At 41.6% G+C, this 25,902-nt stretch overlaps 3 protein-coding genes across 10 annotated transcripts in view; 1 reads left to right on the top strand and 2 right to left on the bottom strand.

Annotated features, from left to right (window-relative positions):
* Positions 1 to 17,964, top strand: part of LOC105258854 (3-phosphoinositide-dependent protein kinase 1) — a 298,992-nt gene extending 281,028 nt beyond the window's left edge. For 2 of the 3 annotated variants that reach the window (XM_011270390.3, XM_011270392.3), the window contains 3 exons: positions 12,863 to 13,108; positions 13,262 to 14,680; positions 14,854 to 17,964. In XM_011270390.3, coding sequence (XP_011268692.1) covers positions 12,863 to 13,108; positions 13,262 to 14,680; positions 14,854 to 14,967 — 1,779 coding nt within the window. In that variant the 3' untranslated portion in view covers positions 14,968 to 17,964. Of the gene's footprint in view, positions 1 to 3,288; positions 3,897 to 12,862; positions 13,109 to 13,261; positions 14,681 to 14,853 lie in introns of those variants that run through there. The other variant, XM_011270391.3, reaches the window with a different exon arrangement.
* A 1,232-nt stretch (positions 17,965 to 19,196) lies between these two features.
* Positions 19,197 to 20,646, bottom strand: LOC105258852 (aprataxin). Its single transcript, XM_011270387.3, has 4 exons — positions 20,391 to 20,646; positions 19,752 to 20,085; positions 19,451 to 19,584; positions 19,197 to 19,382 (listed from the first exon to the last, which is right to left on the bottom strand). The coding sequence occupies exons 2-4, from the start codon at positions 20,039 to 20,041 to the stop codon at positions 19,213 to 19,215; spliced, it is 594 nt and encodes a 197-aa protein (XP_011268689.1). The 5' UTR covers positions 20,042 to 20,085; positions 20,391 to 20,646; the 3' UTR covers positions 19,197 to 19,212.
* Positions 20,647 to 23,795: 3,149 nt separating this feature from the next.
* The window catches only part of LOC105258862 (MKL/myocardin-like protein 2), a 177,750-nt gene continuing 175,643 nt past the window's right edge, over positions 23,796 to 25,902 (bottom strand). For all 6 annotated transcript variants that reach the window (XM_025408072.1, XM_025408068.1, XM_025408069.1 and 3 more), the window contains one exon: positions 23,796 to 25,788. In XM_025408072.1, the coding sequence (XP_025263857.1) occupies positions 25,471 to 25,788 (318 nt within the window). In that variant the 3' untranslated portion in view covers positions 23,796 to 25,470. The remainder of the gene's footprint in view (positions 25,789 to 25,902) is intronic.

Genomic DNA, 25,902 nt, shown 5'->3' with positions numbered 1-25,902 from the left:
GTGCTATTTACACAGTACATTTTATCGTATTCTTGTTTTCAAAACATCTTGCTATCGTGTCGACGGGCCTTTGTCTATGCATTGATTTCTCTTGGCTTTTTCCGTCTTGGTTACACTAAAAAAAGTTACAACAAAAGCAGTACGACTATTTTTGAAAGACCTTTGATCGCTTAATCCGTAGCTGTCCGGCTTTAGCTGTCGCTTTGAAAAAAAAAAAAAAAAATGTCAAAGTCAAACAAAACTTTTTACGACGTTCTGTTTTTGTGTTCTTTGTCTTCTTCACTTCCGGTCTTTTGAAAATATTTTACAAGCCTGGGACACACATGATGCACATTTATCGCGCATCGATGGTCGGAAAGCGAATGCGGGTTCCGGCCCTTTGAATCTAAGGATCGCGGATATATCTGTATATCATATGACGAATGTAAGACGTCGTCGTCGATGTGAAGCCGGGTCTACAATGGCCGTAGCATAAGATTGTAAGGTTGTAAGCAAAATGAACCAAATCCATTTCCTACGGATTTCGTGCGTTCTTAATTCTGATTGCGCGTCCGCCGTAGAACATACAGTAGTAGTAGGAAATGGATTTGGTTCATTTCACTTACAACCTTACGGCCATTGTAGACCCAGCTTGACTGTCGATTAATCGACATTGTATTTTTCGCAGCGGCCGATCAATATTCTATCGATCTATCTAACGATATCGTCGTTTCGACTCGCATTCGTTAACGATTCGCGCGCATCACGTGTCTTATTGTCTATTTGTTTACTTCCCGAGCGTTTTTCTCACGGACGGCAAAGTCCAAGAGAGAATTCTCCGCGTTCGATTCTTCCGCAAATCGCGCAGCTATTATCATAGCGTTCGGTGAATAATTGCCGGCAATTTTATATCGTTGTTATGCGCGCCGAAGAATCCCGACGAGTTCTTTCTTTCTCGTCGTGGAAACGTTCGCTTCGATATATCACGCCGTGTGGACATTCCCCCCTGCCAGCGACCTTCCACGTCTGAAAACCAGATAAAAACTGGAAAACAACGAGAAACAGCTGGCATTCTCGAGCCGTAGGCAAACCGATAGATCGATTGCGTAAATTTATTCGACGTTATCTAAAGTGTACTTTGTAGATAAACATGTATGTGCATTTAGGACGCGCAGAGTTGGAAAATAAGGAAATTGTCGGACGCGAGAAGATTCAGGTCCCGAAACTACGGGAGATGGGTCGTTGGCTTGGAAAGCAAAGCCGAAGGAATGTCCTTTGAAAATATTTAATTCCTCGAACGCCTTAAACGCGGGGCGTCGCCCCGTCGTCGTCCCTAATTAATCATCGTTCTTGGTCGCGTTATCGTCGCGTCGTACACGCTCCTATTACGTTTTCCTCGTACGGGTCACGCGGCGCCGTCGTCACGCGTCATTACACAACATCATTGTACAATATTTGCCGTGCGATTTTGCAGATAGACGCGCGCGCGTATGTACACATTACGCGGCGGATTGCTACGCGATGACGTAGCGCATTCCTGAGATTACAGGTAGACTACGTTTTTCCGAAACGCAGCCGGATAAACGTTCCGCGCCTTTCTCCCCTATCGATCCCGGGTGTTCAACAACGCCTGTCCGCGTCGACCGCACGAGTCGCGCCGAGAGGATTATCTATCGACGCGTCAGGAAGATTTACGGAAGGGAACCCGCGGCCGCGCGCCGCGTCGACGATGATCAACGATCACGACTGCGCGCTCGATCGTTCCGTCTATATTAATAAATTATAACCGGATGTGTCGGGATACGAAAGTAACTCGAGTGTGGATACGGGCGCGCGTTTCCAACTCTGCGACGTATAAAAATCGTAAGATTGCGCATCACGAAATAGAGTTTCTTCCCCTTTCAATCCTTTTACGAGAAGGTAAATCTTTGTACCACGTGGATTATTTTAACGACGGAAGGCGCGTCGCTTTTACTTCCAAGGGTCTCGAGAAAATAGGACGCGGGTATCCGGAGAAACGTGCCTTTTTCTTTTTCGGGTTTTTTTTTATTTTCCGTTTTACGTCCATTCAGAAAAATCCTTTTCTCGAAAAAGTTGAAAGAGACCGAATTGCGCGCAGGTAACGGGAAAAAAGGGCGGGAAAAGGGTCTCGAAAGAAGCGAGGAATCCCGAAATCAGGCTGCGCGCATACCGTCGCACCAGGGGATACGGCCGCTTCTCGAAGTCTCGGAGGAATCCGAGAACCGACCGGATGCAACTCCAGAATGGGAATGCGAGCGACGCAGCGCGGCATGGCGCGCGTATGAGACTCCGTTACTCGTATCGGGTATTTCCCAGAACGCGACTATAAACAAACAAACACATCGGAGTCGGAGGGATAAAGAGGGAGCGCGAGAGGCGAAGAGAGGGAGAGGGAGGGAGGAAGGGAGAGAGAGAGAGAGAGAGAGAGAGGGCGAATATCGCCGCGCGTGTGATCGGTGCACTCCCTTCCAAGGCGAGAGTGCACCGACGAGGAACCAACCGCCGCCACCGCCGCCGTCGCCGCTCGCTGCCGGACGCAGGAAAGAGAAGAGGAGGGAGGGAAGTAGAGGAGGACGGGAGGGGTGATTCTGGCGCCGTCGGTTGAGAAACCCCACCGACTCGGCCGCCGGTGCATGCGCCGTGCGTGGGGTTTCCCTGGTTTCCCCCATCCGCTGGGCGCGAAATCGTCCCGTCTCCCTACCATATGGACGCAGGCGCGCGCGCGCGCGTCCGCGGCTTCCCCTCCGGCGGTGCTCGCTCGAAATCGCAACGTAAAGTCGTCGCGAGCGATCAGCGACGGTGACAAACAATCGACGCTGTTTACCATCGATAACGCGGAGGGATACTCGCGGGTAAGCCACCTTCGACCCCTTTAATCGAGCGAGGAGAGACCTCGGGGTCGTCGTCACCGATTCGGAATTTCGCCCGAGTCTCTCTTCGACAACGACGGCTACTTCGGGCACGTCGGGGTCATTAATCTCGCGCCGCAGGGCGCTCGTCATTCTCATCCTCCCGACGCCCTTTCCGATCTCGACGCTGCCTGGAATGCGGGAAACAACGCGAGGAAGCGTTACTCGAGGAGAAGGCGCGCCCCGGTGCTTCGGTTGCAATTTTCGCACTTGACCGCAGGGGTAAGCGTGCTCTACGATCCGCGGTAAGATTACCCGGCGACGACGGCGACGACGACGGCGACGACGACGACGGCGACGACGACGACGACGACGACGACGACGACGACGATGACGACGAAGCGACGAAGACGACGACGACGACGGAGAGGTGGCGGAGGAGCCCCTCACGCGCGGCTCCCACCACCGGCTCTCGGAGCCCGCGCGACGGTGGGAAATACGGTCGGGTCCAGGTGGGGCGACAGAGAAGCTTGCCGCCAACTCGGGCGATGCCGTGGTGGGGAGAAAGCGCGGGTTAGCAGCCGGGACACGCCAACCGTCGGATTCAGTAAGCGAACGGCTCTTAACGGCCACGAACGTGTTTTTCGTTCTTCGGTTCCCGCGCATGCATATATACGCCAATATATATGTACTACCCGAGACTGACCCGCGAGAAACAACGCTGTCGTCGGGTGTACGCAGTCGGTGATTGGCGACCGCGACGACGCGACAGCATTAGTCAGATCGAGCAACAACAACAACAACAACCGCGACACAGATCCGCTTTTCAAGTTTCACCGCATCATTATCCGTCTGCTACATCGCTACATCCAATTCCGCGACCAAAAAAAGTTGTTCTTCCACCCCGCTCCGCATCCCCATCATTTCGGTTTCGGTCCTTCATCTTCGTTCCCGCAACTGTGGCTTTAATCAATCAAACTGGATTCCAACAAGCAGTACGTGTCGCGATTACATCGCGGCTACCGGAGGCTTAAGAAACTATTCAAGGTAAGAGACCTTTGCTTTCTTCATCGGCCGACCGTACGTCTCGTACATCTCGTAAATCGTCCTCTCGAGGGAGATCGAAGGGACGCGATAGGTCGCGCGCGTATACAGTGTAACTGGGGATGTGTAGCTAAATCTACCTGGTCTCGCTACGCGATAGTGCCAACGAACCCGAGATCGAGCGTATGTCGCGACGAGAGATGTGCGGTAATCGACATAATTGCTCGAGATTCGCCCTACGCAGATGGATTTGCGTCAATTTCGGCGATCGTCTGTCGCTCGGTCTCGAAGCAAACGCCGAGGCAAGTAGGGTATATCGAGATGGAGAGAAACGCTTTGACTTGTCTCGATATATATATATATGTATATATAATACGGAGAGGAAGCGATAAGCGATCGGAATAATCAACGATGATGAGACTGTTTGTAATGCCGATGTTGCCGATGTTGTTAACGTTTCCTGGTCGCATTGACGGCAATATCGGCGACGAACGCGGTCTGAAAATCTGTTCGATTCGAACGTCTTCTCTTACAGATTCCATACTCTCGTGACAGCCGTAGAAAAACGGTATTTGTTTTCGCGAAATGCGATATACGTTCGATGATAACAAGGATACGTGTAAATCGATCGGGGAATAAATTGGTGTTTACGCAGGCATTACGGCAAACTCGAGAGGTAGACGCGAGATCCGACGAAGAGTGGAACTTGTCGTTTCGGGGCAAAAGAGGGAAACGGGCGGGCCTCTCGATGAAATAAATAACGGGGAAGCGGAAAGGAGAAAGAGAGAAAGCGAGAGGTTAATATACTGCCTCGCGGCATGAATAATTTACACTCGCTCGAATTTAAATAAATTCGTTCACCGCCGCCATCGTCGTCGACTCCGTCAAAAATCGTGAAAGCCGTATCCTCGACTCGAGAGGGGCCCGAAAGTTGTTTACAATCGCGTTAATTTTAACGAATTCGCCGGATATCGCAGATATCGCGGATCTCGTCGCGTTGTTATCGCGAGGTTATTTATGTTATTCTGCGAAATTACTTAGAGACCCGTCAATTAAGTCTCCCCACGATGCAGCAACGCTCGTAAACAACGCGTGACGTAAGTCAGAAATAATACGGCATTGCAGCAAATAACGAGTAACATAATAGAAGAAAAATGTACGACGCAGAGCGCCATAATTCACGAATTGAAAGGAAAAAAAAAACATTTGACATTCGCGAATCGAAAAATTTATCTCGCGTAAATTTCACAATAATTACCGACGCCGTTTACCTCGTCGAGGTGATTTCTGGCTGTTTTATTTTTGGCAAATTTGACGAGTCTGATAACGGGCTCTCTCTCTCTCTCTCCGCTCCCTCTTTCCGAGTATCAGCTTGACACGCGTGCGACATCCTGTTGACTAGAAATAAAAATAAAAAAAGAGATTATCGAAACCAACGGAAGCCGTAAGGTCGTAGCACGTGAACCGCGAATGATCGAACGAGATCTTCCGTTACGCCCGCGTATAAGAGAATATGTCACTGTGTAAGACGCCGACCGAAAAACATGTTTGGTCCGCGATCGGTTGTTTATGCGACACAGTCGATATACCGCGTGAAAAAGAAAACAGGCTTTAAAGGTCTCCGAGAGCCTCGATTACGGTCGATGGCGTTATCTCGATAATGTTGCGGAGAGAAAAATAAAAAAAAAAAATAAAAGAAAACAACGAGAAAAATGTAATTGAGAGAACATGAAGATTTCCACGATTTTTTGCGAGCTTTGCGAAATATCGATATTTTTGTAATTATCTCGCTGTTGTATAATTCCTCTCTGACGCTAACACTTGACGTAAACACAAACAGACTGCGCGCGAACGTTACGGTAGATAATGCTCCTATTAATGTATCATAATGCAAATACCAACGCGGGCAAAATTATGATCTACGCGCACCCGTGAGGGAAACCACCCCATTCTGGATTAAACCCCCCTCGCTCGCGTATCTAGCGCATAATTCTCGAAACTTTGCCCGACTGTTATACGATGCGAAGAACGCGGGAAGCTCACCTTCACCTCGAGAATTGCACGAGGATAGAAAAACAATTTAGGGTGTTTGCGTAGTACAACGAAACTACGCGATATTGTTAAATGCCAACAATCTCGCATTTATTTAATTTTCTCTCCAATTATATATATAATTTACATAAATATAATACTTAAAAATCATATAATTAAAAATTGACGTGTATTGAATTGTTTTAATTTTATTTATACGCACATATATATATATATATATATATATATATATATATATATATATATGCGCGTTACGGTTCGCAAGTATCCAGTTTAACAATATATGCATACGCATTAGCTATGTTTACCTACATGCATGTTCTACGGCAATAACGGTACAACGGTGCATTAGAAACGTTATTGCCGCGCGTCCTTATCCCTTCTCCCTCTTCTGTATTTCTCATGATCGGGAAATACACCATCGATATAGCGTATTTATGTATCTTCGATCGGAAAGATTATTTTTAAGGGTCCCCTCGAATTAGCATCTCTCGTCTATTCTTGAGGCAGATCGCAACAAAAGTCGAAATATATTATAGGTCGACTGTTGCTCTGTCAAAGTCTCCTGTTTCGAAATCGACGCATAACTTTCTCATAGAGAGACTTTGTAACTAGTATTTAATCTCACGTTTTACCTATTGCTCATGCATTATTCCTTAATGACATCGTAATGACATAGATCCATAATGAGCCGAGGTATAAATTAGAAAAGAATTTAATTATCTGATTCGGCGATTCGACAAGGCGATTAAATATTACAATCTATATAAACACTTGACATATTGTTGCAAGTCTTATCGCATTCCTTCCACGAATACGATATTATTGATTTGTATTTTCTCGATACTCTTTTTTTCTTATCGCTAATTTTTCCTCGATACTTGGCAGTCGGCTCTTTATTTATTGCTACTCGTGCTGTCACAGTTGTTGTCGTATCGTGTACTTTGCACTTTCATTTATTCGCTTGGGAGAAACATTTATTGCAAAGTCTAATACAAATATTTTCTCTCTCGCTTATAATCAACATTGAGTTTTAATTAATGAGCTCTTTATAATTAAAGAATCTATACCGAGTTCTTTTCTCCTTCTGTTTGTTCACGTGTCATCTCGATACGCTTATTTTTCCGTAAACCTATCTTTGTCTCGTCGCATTCGTCGAGACGAGAGGAGCCTTACGCCCTACTAGAACCGCCGAACAAACCATATTCTATTCAATTTCATTCTCTCTCGGTCTCTCTCCGTCAAACGAACGCTTTTACTCGTCGGGCATCGGCGGCGCGTGATCCAATTTAGTCACGTTCGCTCGCTCGCTCGCTCGCGACACGTTTCTCAGCGTCTGCGAATGCAAAACATCTCATTCACGGGCAAAAGTGCTGGCCGCCTGCGCCAATAGGCGTAGTCCCTTACCTGCGAGAGCGGCAAAAACGAGAGTAGCGGCGCGCAAACGAGGGAAAGAGAGAGAGAGAGAGAAAGGACGCGCGAGAAGAGAGAAGAGGGGCAATGGCGGCGGATATATACAGGGAGCATCGCACTCTCCTTCGCCTTCCCTCGTCCTCCGCCCGCGCGTCTCGCGAAGGGATAGAGAGAGGTGGAAAGGGTAAAACCGCGCGTATCGGGAGAGAACGTCATAAGACGAAAGAGGAAAGAGAGAGAGGAGACGATGACGGAGAGAAGACGGCGGAGTGCACGAGCAAGAGAGAGGGAGGGAGGGAGAGAGAGAGAAGAGACGCGCACGGGGCTAAAATTAGAATGTCCGTTGGAATGCCGCTGGATGGTAGTGGTGTATACAGGGTGATTCAGCGGGAGCGAGAGAGAAAGAGCGAAGATATGCGCGGATAGTTTATTTCGTCCTGGGACGAGGCCCCTAAGGACGCGTAGCGGATATGCGACGGAGAACGAGCGCATACTCGAGCTAGAGATACGTACATACTGAGGGTACCGGAAAGCGGTCGATCTCTCTCGTGTTGCGCGCGAGTCCCTCTCCCTCTTTCTCTCTCTCTCTCTTTCCCTCTTTCTCTTTACCTTTCCTTTTCTCCGCCGCTGCTCCTTTTTCGCACGCCTTTTATACTCTCGTCGCCGGAAATAGATTCGCGTATCGACGCGCTCCAAGAATAGTCTTTAACCTTTTCGTCGCGAGATACGAAACGAATAGAGCAGTAGTAACTACGATGGCGATAGTATATGTGTGTGTGTAATAGTAAGATTCGTGTGATTCGCACGGTGTGCTATTTTCAAATGGAACATCATTTTCTTCGTGCGATATTTTTGCTCTCGCAGTTTATTTGATTACGATCGAAATGTACGGAGTAGAAGTTATTCTCTGATTCTATCAATGATGAAGTAACGGCGAGAAAAATATATATTCCGGTAATTAAAAGATTGAAATTTTGCATACGATTATAGAAAGGAATATATATATATATTTCTTTTAAATATTTTATTTCTTTCCTTAGAATTCTCAGATTCTAAATCCTGCGCTGACCGTCCTCGCGCGAACTCGTTCTATAAATAGCAGTTACAAAATTTTGCGGGACCGTGGGTCGCCGGCCACATCCTCTCGGGGCCTTTGCTCAACCAGTCGAAATTCAAATATCGTCGATTGCTTTTCAAATACTTCAGCGAAATACCCCACCTCCTTCCGCGCGGTATCTGCGATCTAAGCAAATCTTCCCAGGTCATTCCACAATGGACTGTCGTCCGCGTATCGATTATTTCTGCGAGATCCCCACCTCGTCTCGATATCTGACGATCGAGGCGAGACTCTCTGCGTTTGCGGAACGCTCGGTATTTGATGCCTCGGTGGTTGGATTATATATCGTCGTCGTCGGCACGCGGAGGCAGGATGAAGGAGAACTGGCGGCAAAAGGAATAGATAAGCAAATAAATAAACTAGCGGGGCAAGGCGGAGTCAAGGCGAACGTGCGAGAAGGAGAGAGAGAGAGAGAGGGGTAGATAGAAGAGAGCGAGTAAGGGCCGTTGATTCTCGGGCGAATGCTCGTCGACGAGGTCGACGGCCTGACACGGATGGTTGACGCCATGGGGCCCGCCTCGTAACCGGCCTGGGAAGAAGAAGAAGAAGAAGAAGAAGAAGAACGAGAAAAGGTAGATAAGGAGAGGAAAGGAAAGGGCCCACCGCTGTGGGTTTTCGCCCTCCGCGAAGACGATACGCCCGTCTTGGTACCACCCGGCTCGGTGATCAGTCTGGGTCAGCTATAGCCCCCCAGAGTCCGGTATTAGGTCTCTCTCATTCTCTCTTTCTCTCTTTCTCCCTGGATTATAGAGGAAAGACGTTAGGATATAATTCTGCAGTGCCGAGAGGACGCTTTCTCTAAATATCGAATGTCTTAAAGATAAATGAGCAGTTTATTCTTCGGCCGATTTTGAGTGGATTTACCGTGACATCGATAGCTCTTATCATCTTAGCTCTCTCTATTGAGTACACCGCGAGTGCTTTCTCGAGTATATACTATATACCCCACATTTCTGTCGACCTCATATGGTTCGACTCCCCCTTCTTCCACCCGTAAACGAGTGATCGATGGCCGACGACGGGCGGGTAGCGCGAAATTAGGGCGTTGCGTATTTATCGCTCCTATCTCACCGCTATTTACCGTACCTGCGGCTTTTCGTCGCCCCGACCTCGGTTTTATCGTCCGTTTTATTTCTCTCTCCCCTTTCTCGCACCGTTATGACGTGTACGACACACGAGCGGATATATTTTTTTATTAGATTTCTTTGGCGAGCCGTTAATCCGTGGTTTCTTCGTACCGCGAATTATTTCTCCCTCGATATTTCTCTACTTATTCCCGTTATTATTGACAGCAGAGTCAATTAATATTTTTCTTGAGATCTTGATACCGCGAAATTTATTCGGAAATTGAAATTTTGTTTGTTTGCTATTTTTTTTACACGTGTATTCTCGCCATTCGATTGTTCGATTAATATTCTATTCTTCTTATTTACTATACTATAAAAATTTTTTGATTTTTGAGAAAATTTTTCCAATTTCCAATACAAACATATTCGTATGGCATTTGTATTGTAGTATTTGTTTTTTTGGTTTGTTCCACTTTCTTTCTATCACTGTATTTTTAAGAGAAAATATTGTTACAAGATTTAAAGAAACTCTTTCTCCTCTGCGCTTTCTTCACCTGCGAAGAAACTGGATGCCGGAGTAATACATACGTAATATTTGTCGCCCTCATTGCATCTCCGACAAATGCCAAGTACTTCATTAAGGCGAGCCGGGAAATCATAAAAGTCGAATGCTCGATGAAGTGATAAAACTTAAGTCGCCTGCACGGCTATTACACAAACAACATGCCTACCCGTGTTTTTCGTAGGACGTTCGTCCGTCCATTCTGGTTTTACGATTTCTGAGAGGGTTTTACGGTTTATTTTTATTAGCGGCTTCTTTCACCCTTCGCACCGGATTCGCGCGCCGAAAATTACGACAGGCCGTGTACGCGATTCGCAAGAAAAGATTAAAATAAGAAGAACTGACCCGTGTTTATCGTCGTCGACTTATGCAATTCTCGCCGAAATCATTCCCGGTCTGTGATAAATCGCTCTCGGCTTGGGAAAATAATTGCGAAAACATCACAATCGAGATTAATCGCTCGGCTCGGCTCGCAATTTATTCGATTATATCATTTCTCGCGCGTGCCTGCTCTCGCCTCGTTGGCGATTATTATAATATTATTGTTATTATCATTATTATTATTACTATTATTATTATTGCGAACGATTCTCCATATCGTCGAAGAGTGTTTTTTCTTGTCGAACAGCTGTCGCAAATAATCGCAAATAAAGCTGGATTCAACAAACTGCGCATAAGGCTGTCGCCAGTTGCAGGTTCACGTCATCCATCATGCCATGATTTCCAGTAGAGTAGACATAATTATTCCGTCATTATTTAATTCTAATAAGATATTCGCAAAGATTAATGATATGAAAATATATAACCAAGAATGTATGAGTTTATAACGTTCGGGGCTTTATTTTTATTTATTTATTTCATTTTGCGACAGGTGCATGTTTGTAGGATGAAAGTCGGGTTGGTGGGATTTTTCTCGTAATTAATATGTCGAGCCACTTTCGAATTGAAAAAGTTTCATTATAAAACTCCTATATGACTAACATTAAGTAATGAAATTTTAATATCGCAAGCTTTATTATAGATATTTAATTCTAAAAACTAATTTTAAAAAAATTTAGTAAAAATTATAATAGAAACGAAATTTCTAGAATTCAAAGTTCAAAGTTTGGATTTTTATTTTCTGCAATATCTTTATTAATGTGAAGACTGGAAAGAAAGGAGGACGAATGAAGAATTGCGCGCATCCTGTCGAGGGCGGGAAACCTGTTGCGATGCTTTGTATATGAGACGCTACTGGGGATCGTTTTTCGACGGAAGTGCAATGATAATGACAGCGGAAAGAAGAGAGGTCGATCGTCTTTCGAGCCGGAAACGAGGGACGATTAGGACCGTACGTAAAGGGACATTTATTTCGCGAGAACACGCGCGATCGTGATTCTCTTCGGGAACGGAAATACCCGGGCACTCGACACGTTCTATCCAAGCCGGTTTCAGGGCTTCTCACCCTTTCGACCATTGAATTTCATACCTCTCTAAACGTAGCAGTATTTAATCGTCTTCAACCCCCTGCGAGCAGGTACCAGGTAGAACATCTGTTGCTCAACCTGTATCGCGCCATAATACCTTTTACGCTCCAGTACCGATCCCTTTGCGATTTTTTTCCTCTTACGAGAAGAGGAGGAACCGGAGATCGCGCGCGTGAGAGAACGGCCCAGTCGTTTAGCGTATTATAAAGAGCGTCTCGCAAACGGGTCGCAATTACGCACTACGCATCACGCTTTCTCTCTCCTTGCGAGAGGAAGAGAGCGAGAGAGATAGCTGACAATAATATCGTTCCGTTGTAACGAAGGAAATCCGCCGGGGAAAACAGTTCGTTCCTGTTCCTTCGATTTTGCGTCGCAACCTTGTTAACGGAATCATCCCCTTCCCCTCGACGATACATCTTGAAATTCTCATCATTATAAAGCTGTTCTACGTGCAAACGAAGTCAAGCAGCGAGTCTCGTTAAACTCTAACACGGAGAATATTTCTTTCATATATAGCTCGCGCGAGTCGAAAGAGGATGCGCTTCCGCGTAAAAAAGGTATATATAGATACATATACATAATAATAAATGTACATGAAAATAGCGAAACGTGCGCGATTAATCTCGTAAACTTTGGACTTCGGCCGCGGGCAGCCTTGATCTTTAACGCGCGTGGGCCGCGCGTGCCCGCGCGAATGCGTTTCTACTTTTCTGCGTGACAACGCAGTCGCTCTGTCCTCCCGCGCTGTCATCATCCACTGACCCGCACGACACGGCGCGACCACGTGCCGGCCCGCAGTGACGTCACGCTTCCGGTACGTGATTTCCTGGTACCGGACGACCGTTGGCGGATGAGAGGAGTTAAATGCCGGACACGGGAGGTTCGTGCCTCCTCCTCTGCGCGAGTGTCTCTCGCGTCTTCCGGAGCGGAAAGGATAATGAGGACGCAATGCGAATGTGCACGAGAGGGGCGGATGAGGCGGTCGTCTTAATCCCGCAATTTTCTGATTCCCGCTGATCGTCGCTCGCCTCCTTCTTCTTTCTCGTTTTTTTTCATTCTCGACGAATCGCAAGATAATCGAGAGGCAAAACGACGGTTATCACGCGTGTAACTCTTGACTCGTGACACCTTATCAAGTTTATATTATAAATAGTTATTGATATAAAAGTCGCAAGTCGACAAGGCTGTAGGCTCCGTTTAGTAAATCGGTATCCGTGCGCGAAAATAGAACGTGCCAGATGATCGTGGAGCCTGAGTAGTGTGCCTGACAAGTCGCGTATGTTCGGTTGCAGCGTGTGGCGAACCAGGCGCTTACCGTTTCGCCACAGCCGGCAGTAACGGTGGAGGGGCCGGTGTCTAGAATGTCTCCACCGACGAACGACGTGACCAATGGTGTGGTGGCGCCGCCCAGCACCCTGGCGCCCCGGGTTCCACCGACGACGAACCCGACCCTCACCACCATCAACCCACCATCGCACAAGCGTACCCCAAAGGACTTCATCTTTGGCAAGGTGATCGGCGAAGGAAGCTTCTCTACCGTAAGTCTCTTTTTGCACCTCCTTCTGTGTGAATATAAACGTAAAGCAAGATTACATGTAACGGAAATTAATATAAGATACTTAAATACTTGATTAAATTAAATGTGGAAAAATAAGTATGAAATAAAGCTCAAATCTTCTTCGATTCGACAGGTTTATATTGCCAAGGATATCCATACCAGCAAAGAGTACGCGATCAAGGTGTGCGAGAAGCGTCACATACTTAAGGAGAAGAAGTCCGAGTATGTAAAGCTCGAAAAGGACGTGTTGAACATGCTCGCGGACGCCAAACATTCGTTCGTGCGTTTGTTCTGCACCTTCCAGGACAGTGAGAGACTCTACTTCGTCCTGTCGTACGCTAAAAACGGCGAGCTCCTGCCATACATCAACAAGGTGGGCTCCTTCGACATCGAGTGCACCAAGTTTTACTCGGCCGAGATTCTGCGCGGTCTCGAGTACCTGCACGGACTCGGTATCATTCACCGGGATCTCAAGCCGGAAAACATCCTGCTGGACGAGAAGATGCACGTGCTAATCACCGACTTCGGCAGCGCCAAGATTCTCGACAATCGGAAAACGACGACAACGACGACGACGACGACCACCACCACCTCGGACGGAGACCCGGACGCCCAGCAACAGCAATACCGCAGGGAACGCAGGGGCTCCTTCGTCGGTACCGCTCAGTACGTGTCACCAGAGTTACTGACCGACAAAACGGCGAGCAGGGCGTCCGATCTCTGGGCCCTGGGCTGCATCGTCTACCAGATGGTCGCCGGCTTGCCGCCTTTCCGTTCTAGAAGCGAGTACATGATATTCCAAAAGATCCTGAAACTCGAATACGAGATACCGGACGGTTTCGACGAGCTGGCAAAGTCGCTTGTCAGTCAACTCTTGGTCCTGGAGCCGACACAACGATTGGGCGCTCTGGACGCGCATGGTGACGGTTATCCCAGCATTCGGGCGCATCCCTTCTTCGAGGGCGTTAATTTCGAGACCCTCCACGAGCAGACACCACCGCCGATCTATCCGTATCTTCCCGGTACGTCGGAGCACGAGGAGCTGAGATCGCAGTATAGAGTGCCCGACAATCTCGAACCTGGCTTGGACGACAAACAACTTACTAGGCTCCTCGGACTGGGTATCGGCGAGGACACCGACGACGATGATGACATCACCACCACCAATACTACCAGCGTGGAACGGAGCGCCGTCAACAAACCTGTCAACAAGACCACCGCGACTGCGGTGAAGCCAATAAGAAGGATCAACAATAACATCGACGGCGGCGCCAAAATTGCTGATCTAACGCCGGAGCAGATTAGGATGCGGCTGGAGAAACAGCGCGCCACGAATCAGTGGGATACCTTCGTCGAGGGCAATCTGATACTGAAGCAGGGCTTTGTCAACAAGAGGAAAGGTCTGTTCACCAGACGAAGAATGCTCCTGCTAACTACTGGACCGCACCTATACTATATCGATCCTTTCAATATGGTGCTCAAGGGCGAGATACCCTGGAGCCCTGAACTGAGGGTCGAGCCGAAAAATTTCAAAATCTTCTTCGTTCATACGGTGAGTGTTTTTAAATTACTCCACAGTAAAAAAAACTAAGACGACACGTATTATATTTTTTTAAATACTTTTCTGATAAAGAAGAAAATCGCAATTGAAAATGTTTCAAGCCATTCTATCTATCGAAGGAGTATATGCACAGTATATCTAACTTTTTATCTTTTCGTTTACAGCCAAACAGGACGTACTATCTCGAAGATCCCGAGGGATTCGCATTGGAATGGTGCAGAGCTATCGAAGAGATGCGGGTCCATTGCTACGGCCTGCAGGAGACGACTGCCGCTTAGAAAAGGACGCTCGGGAGAAATTCGAAATACAGAACACATAACGAGCAATGGTAAAGTCAGTGAGTGACGATCACCAAGATCGGACCGTTCTCGACAGAAAAGACGGCGAATCGATTGTTCGCGTATAGCCCGTTGTAAAAAGTAGACTTGTAGACTTGTCGCGCGCTGAACCGCGCTCTGTACAGTTTAGACAAAAAATTTATTAGATAACAATTCCGAAACGCGATTCTCTCCGTCGTCGAGGATCGTCGTGCGATGTTTATTATCTTACTTATGTTCGCTATTTATTATTGTTAGACCCTTTAGAGGAGAATCGCATTATTCGCGAAAGAATCGCACGACGCGCATGCGGCCGTTTGAAACCGCGTGTAAAACAAACAAGGATAGACGGAGAATTAGAGAAATTTTTAGCTAAGGCTTCGGCTGCGTGTATTTGCGGCATCTGCTGCCGTGCGATGTATTCAACTCGGGCGTGAGATCGAGGTCACCTGGGGCAAAGGAAGATAAAGTCCACGCATTCATAAATTTTGATGCTTTAGTATTCTCGCGATACGTAGTCCCGCATAATCCCACATATGATCAAATTTTCTTGCAAATCCGCAGTTTCGAGAGGGGAAAAGGAAAAGAAAAGAAAAAATTGGGTTGCGCATTCCGGAAGGAAATCTTCTCTTGCCTACAGGCACCTCGTGATGCGTCGCACGGTGCTATTATAGTTTATTGTACTTTATTCTTAAGTGTAGTCAAATTGATACGCGTCGGCGCAATATTTAGATGAAATCAAAAACGCGACCCCAGCGTACGTCGTTGCGAATTAGAAGTCAATTTAGTCGAGGTTAGCCAAAAAGGACAATGGAGGATAACGAGTCAGTGCAGCTTTAACGAGATGTTTACGTTGCCTGTAAAGGATCCCCGGAATCTCGCGACGTTCCGGGCGATCTTTGCTCTCTTCGCTATGTTACACACGTACATGACACACATACATGCTCCCCTCACATGCATATACGTACACACATATACAATATTATTCGTCACCATCGTCGTTCCTCGTTACTCTTGTTCGTATTCTTGTTTCCCTTCGTAAATATTCTCTGTAAATATTATAGCACGTTTCTATGAAGAGCAGGCCGCGTAAAAAACACTTATTATCCTGTAACATAGTAGATACGTAAATAGGAAAAGAACAAGTATCGTTGTCTTACTACGCGCGTTTTTGTCCCCGCTTAGTTCCACTTTTTCGTCGTGGCCCTCGTGAATTCGAGCGTGCGCGATTGATGATTAGATTGAAGCGGAAATTGAGAAAAGGGAGATATCGGTCTTTGTATTTCTCTCCGCACGTTCGTTCATATAAAGAGGAAGCGGTGGAGAACACGGGTCATAGAGAACGAGAAAACCGACTTCGTTTTCCCTCCTTTGCACAAAAGACTTTACATACCTGAGAAAGAACCTTAGATAGATAGCAATATAGACTCATTTGAGAGTTGCTTAGCTTTAAGAAACGCTAGTAAAATTTGTTTAGAGCGTACTGTCGTTCGATTACGTCATCATTAGTGCGATTATTATGGTATAATTTTTAGAGAAATTATAATTATTATCGCCCGCGTGATTGTTGCGACAGTCGAGTATGCGTACGAGTATTACGAGTATTCATTTTGCTCGCATATAAAATATAAATTAGATATTTAATTATTACACGACCTCGCTTTTTGTTATTTATTCCTATCGTTACTTGCCTCGAATTATTTATTCTTGATTATTATAATTTTCCTTCTTTTTAAATATAGTGCGAGAGGATCGCAACGTACTCGTCGTATATAGAGATTACAGAGACTAGTGTTACACTATCACTATCACCACACTCTGCGACTGTATTTACTATTTATATTATTATATATATATATATATATATCTCGCTCTTACTACTACTATTATCTATTACTATCGTCACCACTGCGTTGTTGCTATACGTTATTGCGTACATATATATATTATATATATTCTATATTACACGTCAACTATTGTCGTTAGACTTAGCTGTTCTTAAGTATATACGTTTATTGTAAATACATACTATCGCATTGATAAGAGAGAAAATCGAGGCGTGATTCGACCAGGGATATCACAATCGAGCCGTAGACCGAACATGTACATAAAGTTGTATATTACTAAATATATACGCGCAACAAAAGATATATAGATATATATACATATATATATATACGTGTATAAAATATTTATGAGAAAAATGTGAATAATAGATAGGAAAGGAAATCGTGTATAAACGTTTTGTTAGATTAAAACCGCGCTTAGATTTAATTCTCGTTGATCCTCGGTACGGCTCGTTCGCGATTCCGCTAAAACGAAAGAATCTCCTTTAGTCGTTTTTCCCCCTTCTTTCTCTCTCGCACGATGCAGACATAAACAGGGTATTGGGAGGACGATTGGAACGGTTGATCGGTGGTTGCGCGCGTTGCGCCGTGCAATGTTCGAAAAAATGGCGATTCGTTCTTTTACGAATTGACATTGTTCTCGCTTGCCCAGTGGCTTTGCTCAAAATGACCGCTTTTGGCGGGCTGCGTACGGTGCGGGCGGACGAAAAAGGAGAACGGGCGAACAACCATCGTCGTGTTCCGATCAGACTCCCTTTTCTTTTTTCTAGTGAGAACCGCCGAGAGAGAAGTTCACCTAGTTTAAAACTTTCTTTTAAGCGAATCGCGTCTCGATTTTTGCAGCGTAATCTCTCCATCGCAAACGAAGCACGTGCTTTTGTCGCGAAACTTTTTTTGGTTTATATATATATATATATATATATACATATATATCGCGCGAAGTCTTTATATATATAATATATTTTTTCGAACGTAGATAAATATAATATCCGAGTATATGTAAATATGTATCACACATCAACGCATCAACGTTGTGCTTCTTTTCCGCAGAGAGAGAGACTACGTACTACAAATCCGATCGCCGATCTCGTATCACACATACATACACACACACACACACACACACACACACACACACACACACACACATACGCGTCAAAATTTTTTCATTTTCTATATACGAGATAGGGAGAACGGATCGGACGCGTCGTTTCCATCGCGGCAAACTTTGCGGGTCCTACGTTTTATGCAGGCCTTGCAAACTTTCAGATGGGAACGCGTGCTTCTTCTCAGGGGTAGTCGATGGGGAAATCGATGACGCATCGATTTTTCGAAAAGGGCAAAGTACGTTGACGAACATTTTTTTTTTATGGTCAAATACCGCTTTCCAGATTTCTGTTGCCCTATTCGGACTCTGTGCGTTAAAAAAATACCCCTTTCTCATTACATTATATCATAATAAGATAGTCGATTCCAACGTGACTTTGTAGGGAGACATGGCGAGGCGCTATGTTCCCTAAGAGAAGAGATAGTTAATTTAACTAAGCTAAAAAGAGAGTTGCCCAGAGGAACTGAATACTTAAATCGGAATCCTTACACCGTCGCGGAACCGTTTATGAATCTGCGAAACACGCAAGCAATAACAGCAAGGCCTTGCGAATATTCAAATGCCTACTGTTTCGATACAGCAGAAACGCTTCAACTATAAATTGCAGTATTACTAAATGTATACAGATTAAGTATAATATATACGACACATACACACATACTTATAATACACTTATACGTACAAACACACACCGTCAATGTACACTCGCGCAACCTACGAGAAGACTTTGTAAATAGTTAGAATGTAATTGATATTAATAGGCGCCAAGATCTATTAAGGATAACATAAAATTTATTTATAGTAAATTTTCCGAAATATCACATAAAAAGCCTGTGTTCACTCGATTCATTTTACAAACTGAAATTCCTATCCCAAAATGTTCCTTCGATTCGACTTATTACGTAAGATTATATTTATGAGAAATATTAATTTATTTTTTAAAATAGTAATTTATGTAGCGTAAAAGAGTCTTAAATTGTATCGTGTATTAATATTTTATTTTATTTCTAAAATACATAATGTATCAAATACTTAAAATTTGCTAGTTTTTTTTATCAAGCCATACATCATGATATAAAAATTCTATTTAAATAATATATATGTAAGTATGTAATTCATTTTCTGGAAATAATTTATAATTTTATATCAGAGAGAAAAAAAGTTAGACGTTACATTTTATATACGTTCAAAACACAAATTAAATTACATTCACATACAAATTATATTACATTTTATATATATTCAGTGTTTTTATTGCTTTTGTTTATCAATGTGTGTTAATATATGTCTCTTCAAAGCTGGCATATTTTTCGGTTGTAGTGTGCATTTATGACATTTTAATTGCGTATTTAAGTATTCTTTGCATCTTTCAGGAGAAACTTTTTTGATTTCGCCTTCTTCGTGTAATTGTCGGGACACATCTAAAATTCAATCTGTTTCTAAAACGCTTATCCAAATAAGGATATCGATTAGGATAAGGCTATCTGACCTGAAGAATGTAAAAAGAACGGTGTCGTAAACGAATTCCAATGATACTTCGTTTTAAGACAAGGACTATTGAAATCCGTGCTTATTACATGTAAATGCAGCCTTTGCATACTTGGCATCGCATGATAACCTATGCTATAAGAATTATAAAATAGCATAATTTTACTTATCAAATATATTATACAATAATATAATTCAATTTATATAGATATTTTAAAATTATTTTAGAAGTCATTATATATTTATATTATTACTGTTATTATATTATGAGTACTATTGTTTTATTTTAATCTGAAACTCACATGAATTCATGATCTGTTTGTTTTTCTACAAGATCACGAGCAATATTATGCATATGCATTAGCAAATCTTGATGATTCCTTTTCACTTGCCATATGGATGAAATATCCTCTTTTGGTAAAACCAAATAGTGAAATTGTGCTTTAGGATACTTATCTTTAATGACAATTATTTTGTCATCTTCCTTGACTATACATTCAGGATCTTTCATTGATTTAAGTAAACCAGCAGACCAGTGACTTTTATCTAAATCCACTGATTTACTCGTATTTGATTCGGCTTTACGTTTCATTATCACAGTTAAAATATTTAAATTTCTTAAATACCACAAAATACCTATGTAAAGTAAATATAGATGATATATAAATTACACCATTTTACAAAAAAGATACGAAAAAAAAGATATAAATAAATTATTACACAGCAGATTAACAATTTACATTAATTTTATGTAATTATATTTTTTTTATTATATATTTCAGAATTTTTAAGCATAAATATGGGAATCATCTTGTAGTTATTGTAAAATATATTTATCTTATAAATAATAATTTGTTAAATTAAAAATTATAATTAAAATATATGTGTTGCCAATGAATGACAATTTCATTCACTTAGAAAATAATTAATAATTTCTATACCTGACAATTTTGACACTTATACAGTTCGATCAGTTAGTTGCGAGGTTAATTCTTCTAACCTGACATGTATTAAGTGATGTTAGTTTTACCAGATTATATTTTGCATCTTGAATGCATTTTGAATTATACACTTTGTGACAATTAAAAAATACACTTGCAAATACACTAATTTAGGAAAATGAACTGAAATAAATTCACTGCACGACGAAATGATTGACTATTCTAGAAACAGCTGATTTCAGTGGCGTTTCGTAAACAGCTGATTGGAGTGTTCCGAAAACAGCTGTTATATAATGCTCCGGTTTTGACACAACTATAGTGTTCCGAAAATGGCTGATTGCACACTATTGTTTTTTATCATTGTTTTTTATCACCGACGAGATATTATTAAAGACCGATTGTCTTACGAAAATTAATGTGGCTGGAAAAAAACTTACTGCATGTTATTGTAAGTAATAAAATAAAGATTTTCGACCATACAAAGGTATGGTTGATAAAATAATAAAATAGAGATTTGATACAATAAATTGTTTATTTTGATATTTTTGAGATGGGTATATAAAAGATTTTATATTCTCAATAATAACAATTGGCTAATCTACAATATTTGTAATTAAATAATTCTTGTAAATTGTCTTTAGTACAATCAAAATGGCCAGTAATGTCATCAATCTTCTATTATCCCTGTGTCCAGCGAGCCCACTCGTAGTCAAGAAAATTTAAAGCTGTCTTTAATAATATCTCGTACTAAAATATTTTATATCAAATAATTAAATAATTAAAATTTATTAAATTGAGATCTTCTGTAAATATAAGATAGTTTATATTTTAGATTCTCATACATTATTTATTTATTAGAAAACATGTTTTATACATTTCATTATATTTATCATTATTGCATTAAATGATACAATTATAATAAATATCATTTATAATTTAAGACTTTTCTAATTTTAAAAAATAAAATTTTTGCATTTCAAAGACTGAAAATAATTTTTAAAATGTTAGGATCGCATTCTTGGAATTAAAATTGTCAAAGGAAAGTAAACTCTTGAAAATCAGAAAAGTATCAAGAGATTAGTAGCAGACATAAAATGAACTTAGAAGAATCTAGGAATGTTTTTTTTTTAATTTTGTGACTATTTTTTGCTCATTAAATCCTTTCATTAATACTTTTTGATGCATAATTCTGATAATGATAATGTGAAAAATAGATAGAAAAAAGACGAGTTTTAGCGAATAACTTTATATTTATTTATTTTACTCAAATGGAAGGCAATCGATAAATTCGCAACAAATAAAAATAAATAACACTCTCTCTAGCAATAATTACGTGATCATTACTTAAGAGTATATCATTACAATAAATTCAATGATACTTATAATAAAATACTTATGTATACCATCTTCTTCTTCTTGCAATGCGCGTATAAAATGTGTGTTCACGTGCGACACTATTATATTTCTTTCCTCTTGATGCAATCGCGCGGTTCATTATATACTTGATGAAGCTCTGTATATTATGTATAGATGCGATCGGTTTATGTGCTTTACACCTTGCTTGGCTGCGTTTATTTCATTCTTGGTTGCTCTCGCAAGTTATAAAGATTCATTATTCACACGTATACGCACATACAGCGCAGACGCACTACACACGACAGACTACCAGATTCGCACAGCCTGACAGATCGATCAATCATCGGCAAAATCATGATGAACGACTTGCAATTGAAATAATTATGCGATTACAACGTTAAGCATGGTGCTCGCTGCGACACGAATTCGATAAAATAGAGATCCTTTATAAGAATCTGATTTTTTCATTATATGATCGCACATCTTTTGATTGTTCTAAATAAATTCGTTACTTCAAGCTCGCCGCTGCATAACACACATATACATACATAACACACATAAGCACACACATACACACACACTTGCGCGCACGCGTACACTATATCTCTCTTTCTTTCTCATTTTTTTAAATCTCTCTTTCTAATATTATATATGTACAATATTTTACAGAACAATAAAACTTTTATTGTCATGGCAAGGGATGGTGAGATGTGAGATGTGAATTTTCTAAGTGATGCTAATAGCAAGGAATATTCATTTTTGGCACCTTTGTTGTTCACCCCGATGCCATGTTCCGTTTGCTTTGACAGACATCTCTGTTTCAGGCCATACTTTAAAAGTACTTAAGAGTATCATTAACTTGGAAGTTTAAAAGCTTTAACAATACGGGATTCAGGATTGGAAACTTTAGACAACGGCAGAAGAAAGCGATTAAAAAATGAGACATTAAATGCAAGTGTTAGTAAAACACGATTACAAAGCGGTCTTTGTTGAATCGACAGCATTGCAAATTGGATTACCAGCGTAAGAGCCACTTGATATGAAAAAAAATATTTTTGAGAGCTCTGATACTATTTATATGCTATTTATAAAAGTATCCAAGTGATCGAGATCGGTTCTATTGGCACGATTGGTATGAATCTCAAGACTATGAAATTCATAAGATTTGCGGAATCAAGTTCGCTTATCAGTACGATAAAAATAAGAAATGTTTCTGCGATGGGCTGTAAAAGTCAAGACTTCTGACTGGGAAAAAGGAAGACTCCTAATTAAATGCATTGAGTTTGGGTTAATTACTTCTGCACGTGTCTCGACGAATTCGAATTCAATGATACATGTTCTCGCGTTTTTCATCTCTCTATTAGGCGCTCTCGCGCACACGGAACATGGCAGTATCTCGAGATTTTAAGGATTTTCCGTGGAGCATGAATATGTTTGGAATGTTGTATTTTTTCTTTTGCTTCTTCTCTGGTGAACGTGGGAAGAGGAAGTGATGATCGCGAGCCAATATGCCATTTCATTAATGAGACTATGAAAACAAACTTCGTTAATCTTTTCTCATTCGAAACTACTAACTCATTCGAAAACAATATATTCTCTCACATTCTTTATACTATACAATATCAGTCCCGCATGGAACTAAAAATTTCGCCGTGAATTGACACTTCGAGGCACGTCCATCGCGAGGAAAACTCGGAACGCTATATAGGGTTTTTTAAAAATTACAACCACGATATTTTTCAAAGAGAATCGATCGCAGTATATTGGGGTTTCAAATAGCACCATCGCTGTCCATAAACATTAACACATATTACACACATGCACACACATATACACACATCATAAAAAAAATCTGCAGTTGCTATAATATTTTAACAAAATATCGATGTATTTGTTATTAAGTTTTATGAAAAATATTGATATTTTAAGATACTGCAAATATATAAAAAGAAATTTTTTTAGATAAAAAGTATCTAAATTTTGAAATAATTAGAAGCAAAAATATTACATTATACAATTATATATTATTATATAAAAAATATTTCCACATATTTCTACATTATTTAAATGTTTGCTGGATTTTTTTCAAAGATCAGATTTGTCATGCAAATGTTATCATTTTGTCATGTTGCAATTAAGCCGAGATTTTCTTATATTTTCACAGATAAGCATCCACGCTCTTTAAGACAATTTCCCATACATGCAACATACATACATACATATTCTTTCCCTTATAACCGAGCTCGCCGGCACAGTCCTTCGTCGTTACGTCAACGCGTAAAGCCGCTTGGTCTTTGAAGAACGTTTCAGAAATATACACGGCGATAGAGTTTTACAAAGTAACTGTATAACCCGACACAACATTTCCGAGACAAGATTCTTCGATTAATATAGCAATCGTTTATGCGATGTGCGTAATGATTGCGGCTCGTGATACGCGTGGCTTTGATCTCTCTTGTTCGTAGTTTGGAAACATGGAATGTTACAAAACATCTCAAAAAGATTAATTAGTCGCGGGAGAAGGATCAAAGGACTGCACCGTGGCAACCGATCCCGGCACGATTGTGCAGCTTGTTCGCGCGCAGCCTTTCCCACGATTTTTCTCATCTCTATTATTAATGATTATCGATTAAAATACGCAATAATTCCTAACATCACATGCTCTGTAGCTTAGAAAATATTTATAACTGCGCTGAAAAGTCCTTGAACTCGCGTATCTAAACGTTAGTTGACTCGCAGATGTCAAGCGCATATAAGTATATTTTACATATGTGTATACGTATATATATGCGTATATATGTATACTTTTACATAATAATAATTATTATTATTATCGTATTATATTAGATTTTGTAAGTATATATAATTATGCGGTTATGTTACGATTGATTACAATTAAGGGAGAGCGGAGGATAGCGATTTAGGGGGCGGAAAATTTATTCGAGAAGATCATATATACGCAGTATTTCTCATCTTCTTTTGTTTGACACACACGATATTTCTCGCAATTATTAAAAGCAACACACGACTGAACAGTAAAAACTAGCTTAAAAATGTATAATAAGCAGATTCTTTGGAGAATTTTGAAAGTATTGCAATTGTTTCCAGAACTATCGTCCTTTTCCCTCTAATATATAAGAGCGTTCACTCTAATTCTTGCACATTGCTATTTAATCGAGGATTTTAATTTTACATGAATGCCAGAAGGGAAACACTCACAAAGCTCATTCTAAGCATTTATCGGATGATTATTTCGCGAAAACGATCATATTTATCGATCAAAGTAACAATGTGTAATTAGTAGTCATTAATCGAGAAAGAATGCGCGATAACACGCGCGTCAAACATTGTAAGGACTGGTCCATATTCTTCTCGTTCTTGCTTGTTATTTACGATTACGATTGCGTTACTATCTTTTTCAGCAGTATGATTATGTTTTCAATACTTAACCTGTGCTGCAAAAAACGTGCTGAAACACTTTTTATCTCGATGCGCGCGTATAAGTACATGTTGGATGTAACATCGATATGCTCGTCATAAGATGCATCAGAGGTAAAGAGGGATGTCGCGAAACGATTTATATAAAATGCACCGGATAAATCCGACCAAATGGATATAATAATCTGACTATTCGCATCCCTTTGTCTCTTTCTCTCGAATTATATTTTTGTTTGCTTACCAAGAATTAAGTACATAATGCCGGATTACGAAAGAGTATCTTGGGCTAGGTCGCGAAGTCTACTTTGTCCCATGTCATTGGAGATAAATCGGATGACATCTTGAAATCGGAGTCTTCCATATTAAAGAGATCAAAGGAGTACTGATTGCTGCCTAAGAGCGGGTCATAGATATCTGTGGCGGACGAGAGACTAATCGACGGCATAGTAGATTGATGGTTGGATGACGACAATGTTGTAGAAGTTGTGGGCGATTGCGGCATCAGAGAGTCTAACCAATCCGGATCGTCCATATCCATTGGCATGTCGCAGTCCAACTGGACAAAATCCATTGGATCTAACGTTTCTAAATCCAGTCCTAGTTCCTGAGGAATAAAATATCAATTAGAATAATAGTGCTATATATATTTTCACTTTTGATAATTGTATTACATATTATTTTAATTATTATGTCAGAACATAATTTTCTTTCTCAATAC

The sequence above is a fragment of the Camponotus floridanus genome, unplaced genomic scaffold, assembly GCF_003227725.1.
Source record: "Camponotus floridanus strain SB8 unplaced genomic scaffold, Cflo_v7.5 scaffold2, whole genome shotgun sequence".
In the NCBI taxonomy this organism is placed as follows: Eukaryota; Metazoa; Arthropoda; class Insecta; order Hymenoptera; family Formicidae; genus Camponotus; species Camponotus floridanus.
The sequence above is the reverse complement of the archived record's forward strand: the minus strand, read 5'-3'. Positions and strand labels throughout refer to the sequence as shown.

Excerpts from the sequence above, each read along its gene's own strand:
- LOC105258852 (XM_011270387.3), bottom strand. The coding sequence starts at position 20,041 with ATGAAACGTAAAGCCGAATCAAATACGAGTAAATCAGTGGATTTAGAT. Across the intron at positions 19,585-19,751 it reads CAAACAGATCATGAATTCAT|CATAGGTTATCATGCGATGC; the intron begins GTGAGTTTCAGA and ends TAATTCTTATAG. Across the intron at positions 19,383-19,450 it reads GTTCTTTTTACATTCTTCAG|ATGTGTCCCGACAATTACAC; the intron begins GTCAGATAGCCT and ends ATTGAATTTTAG.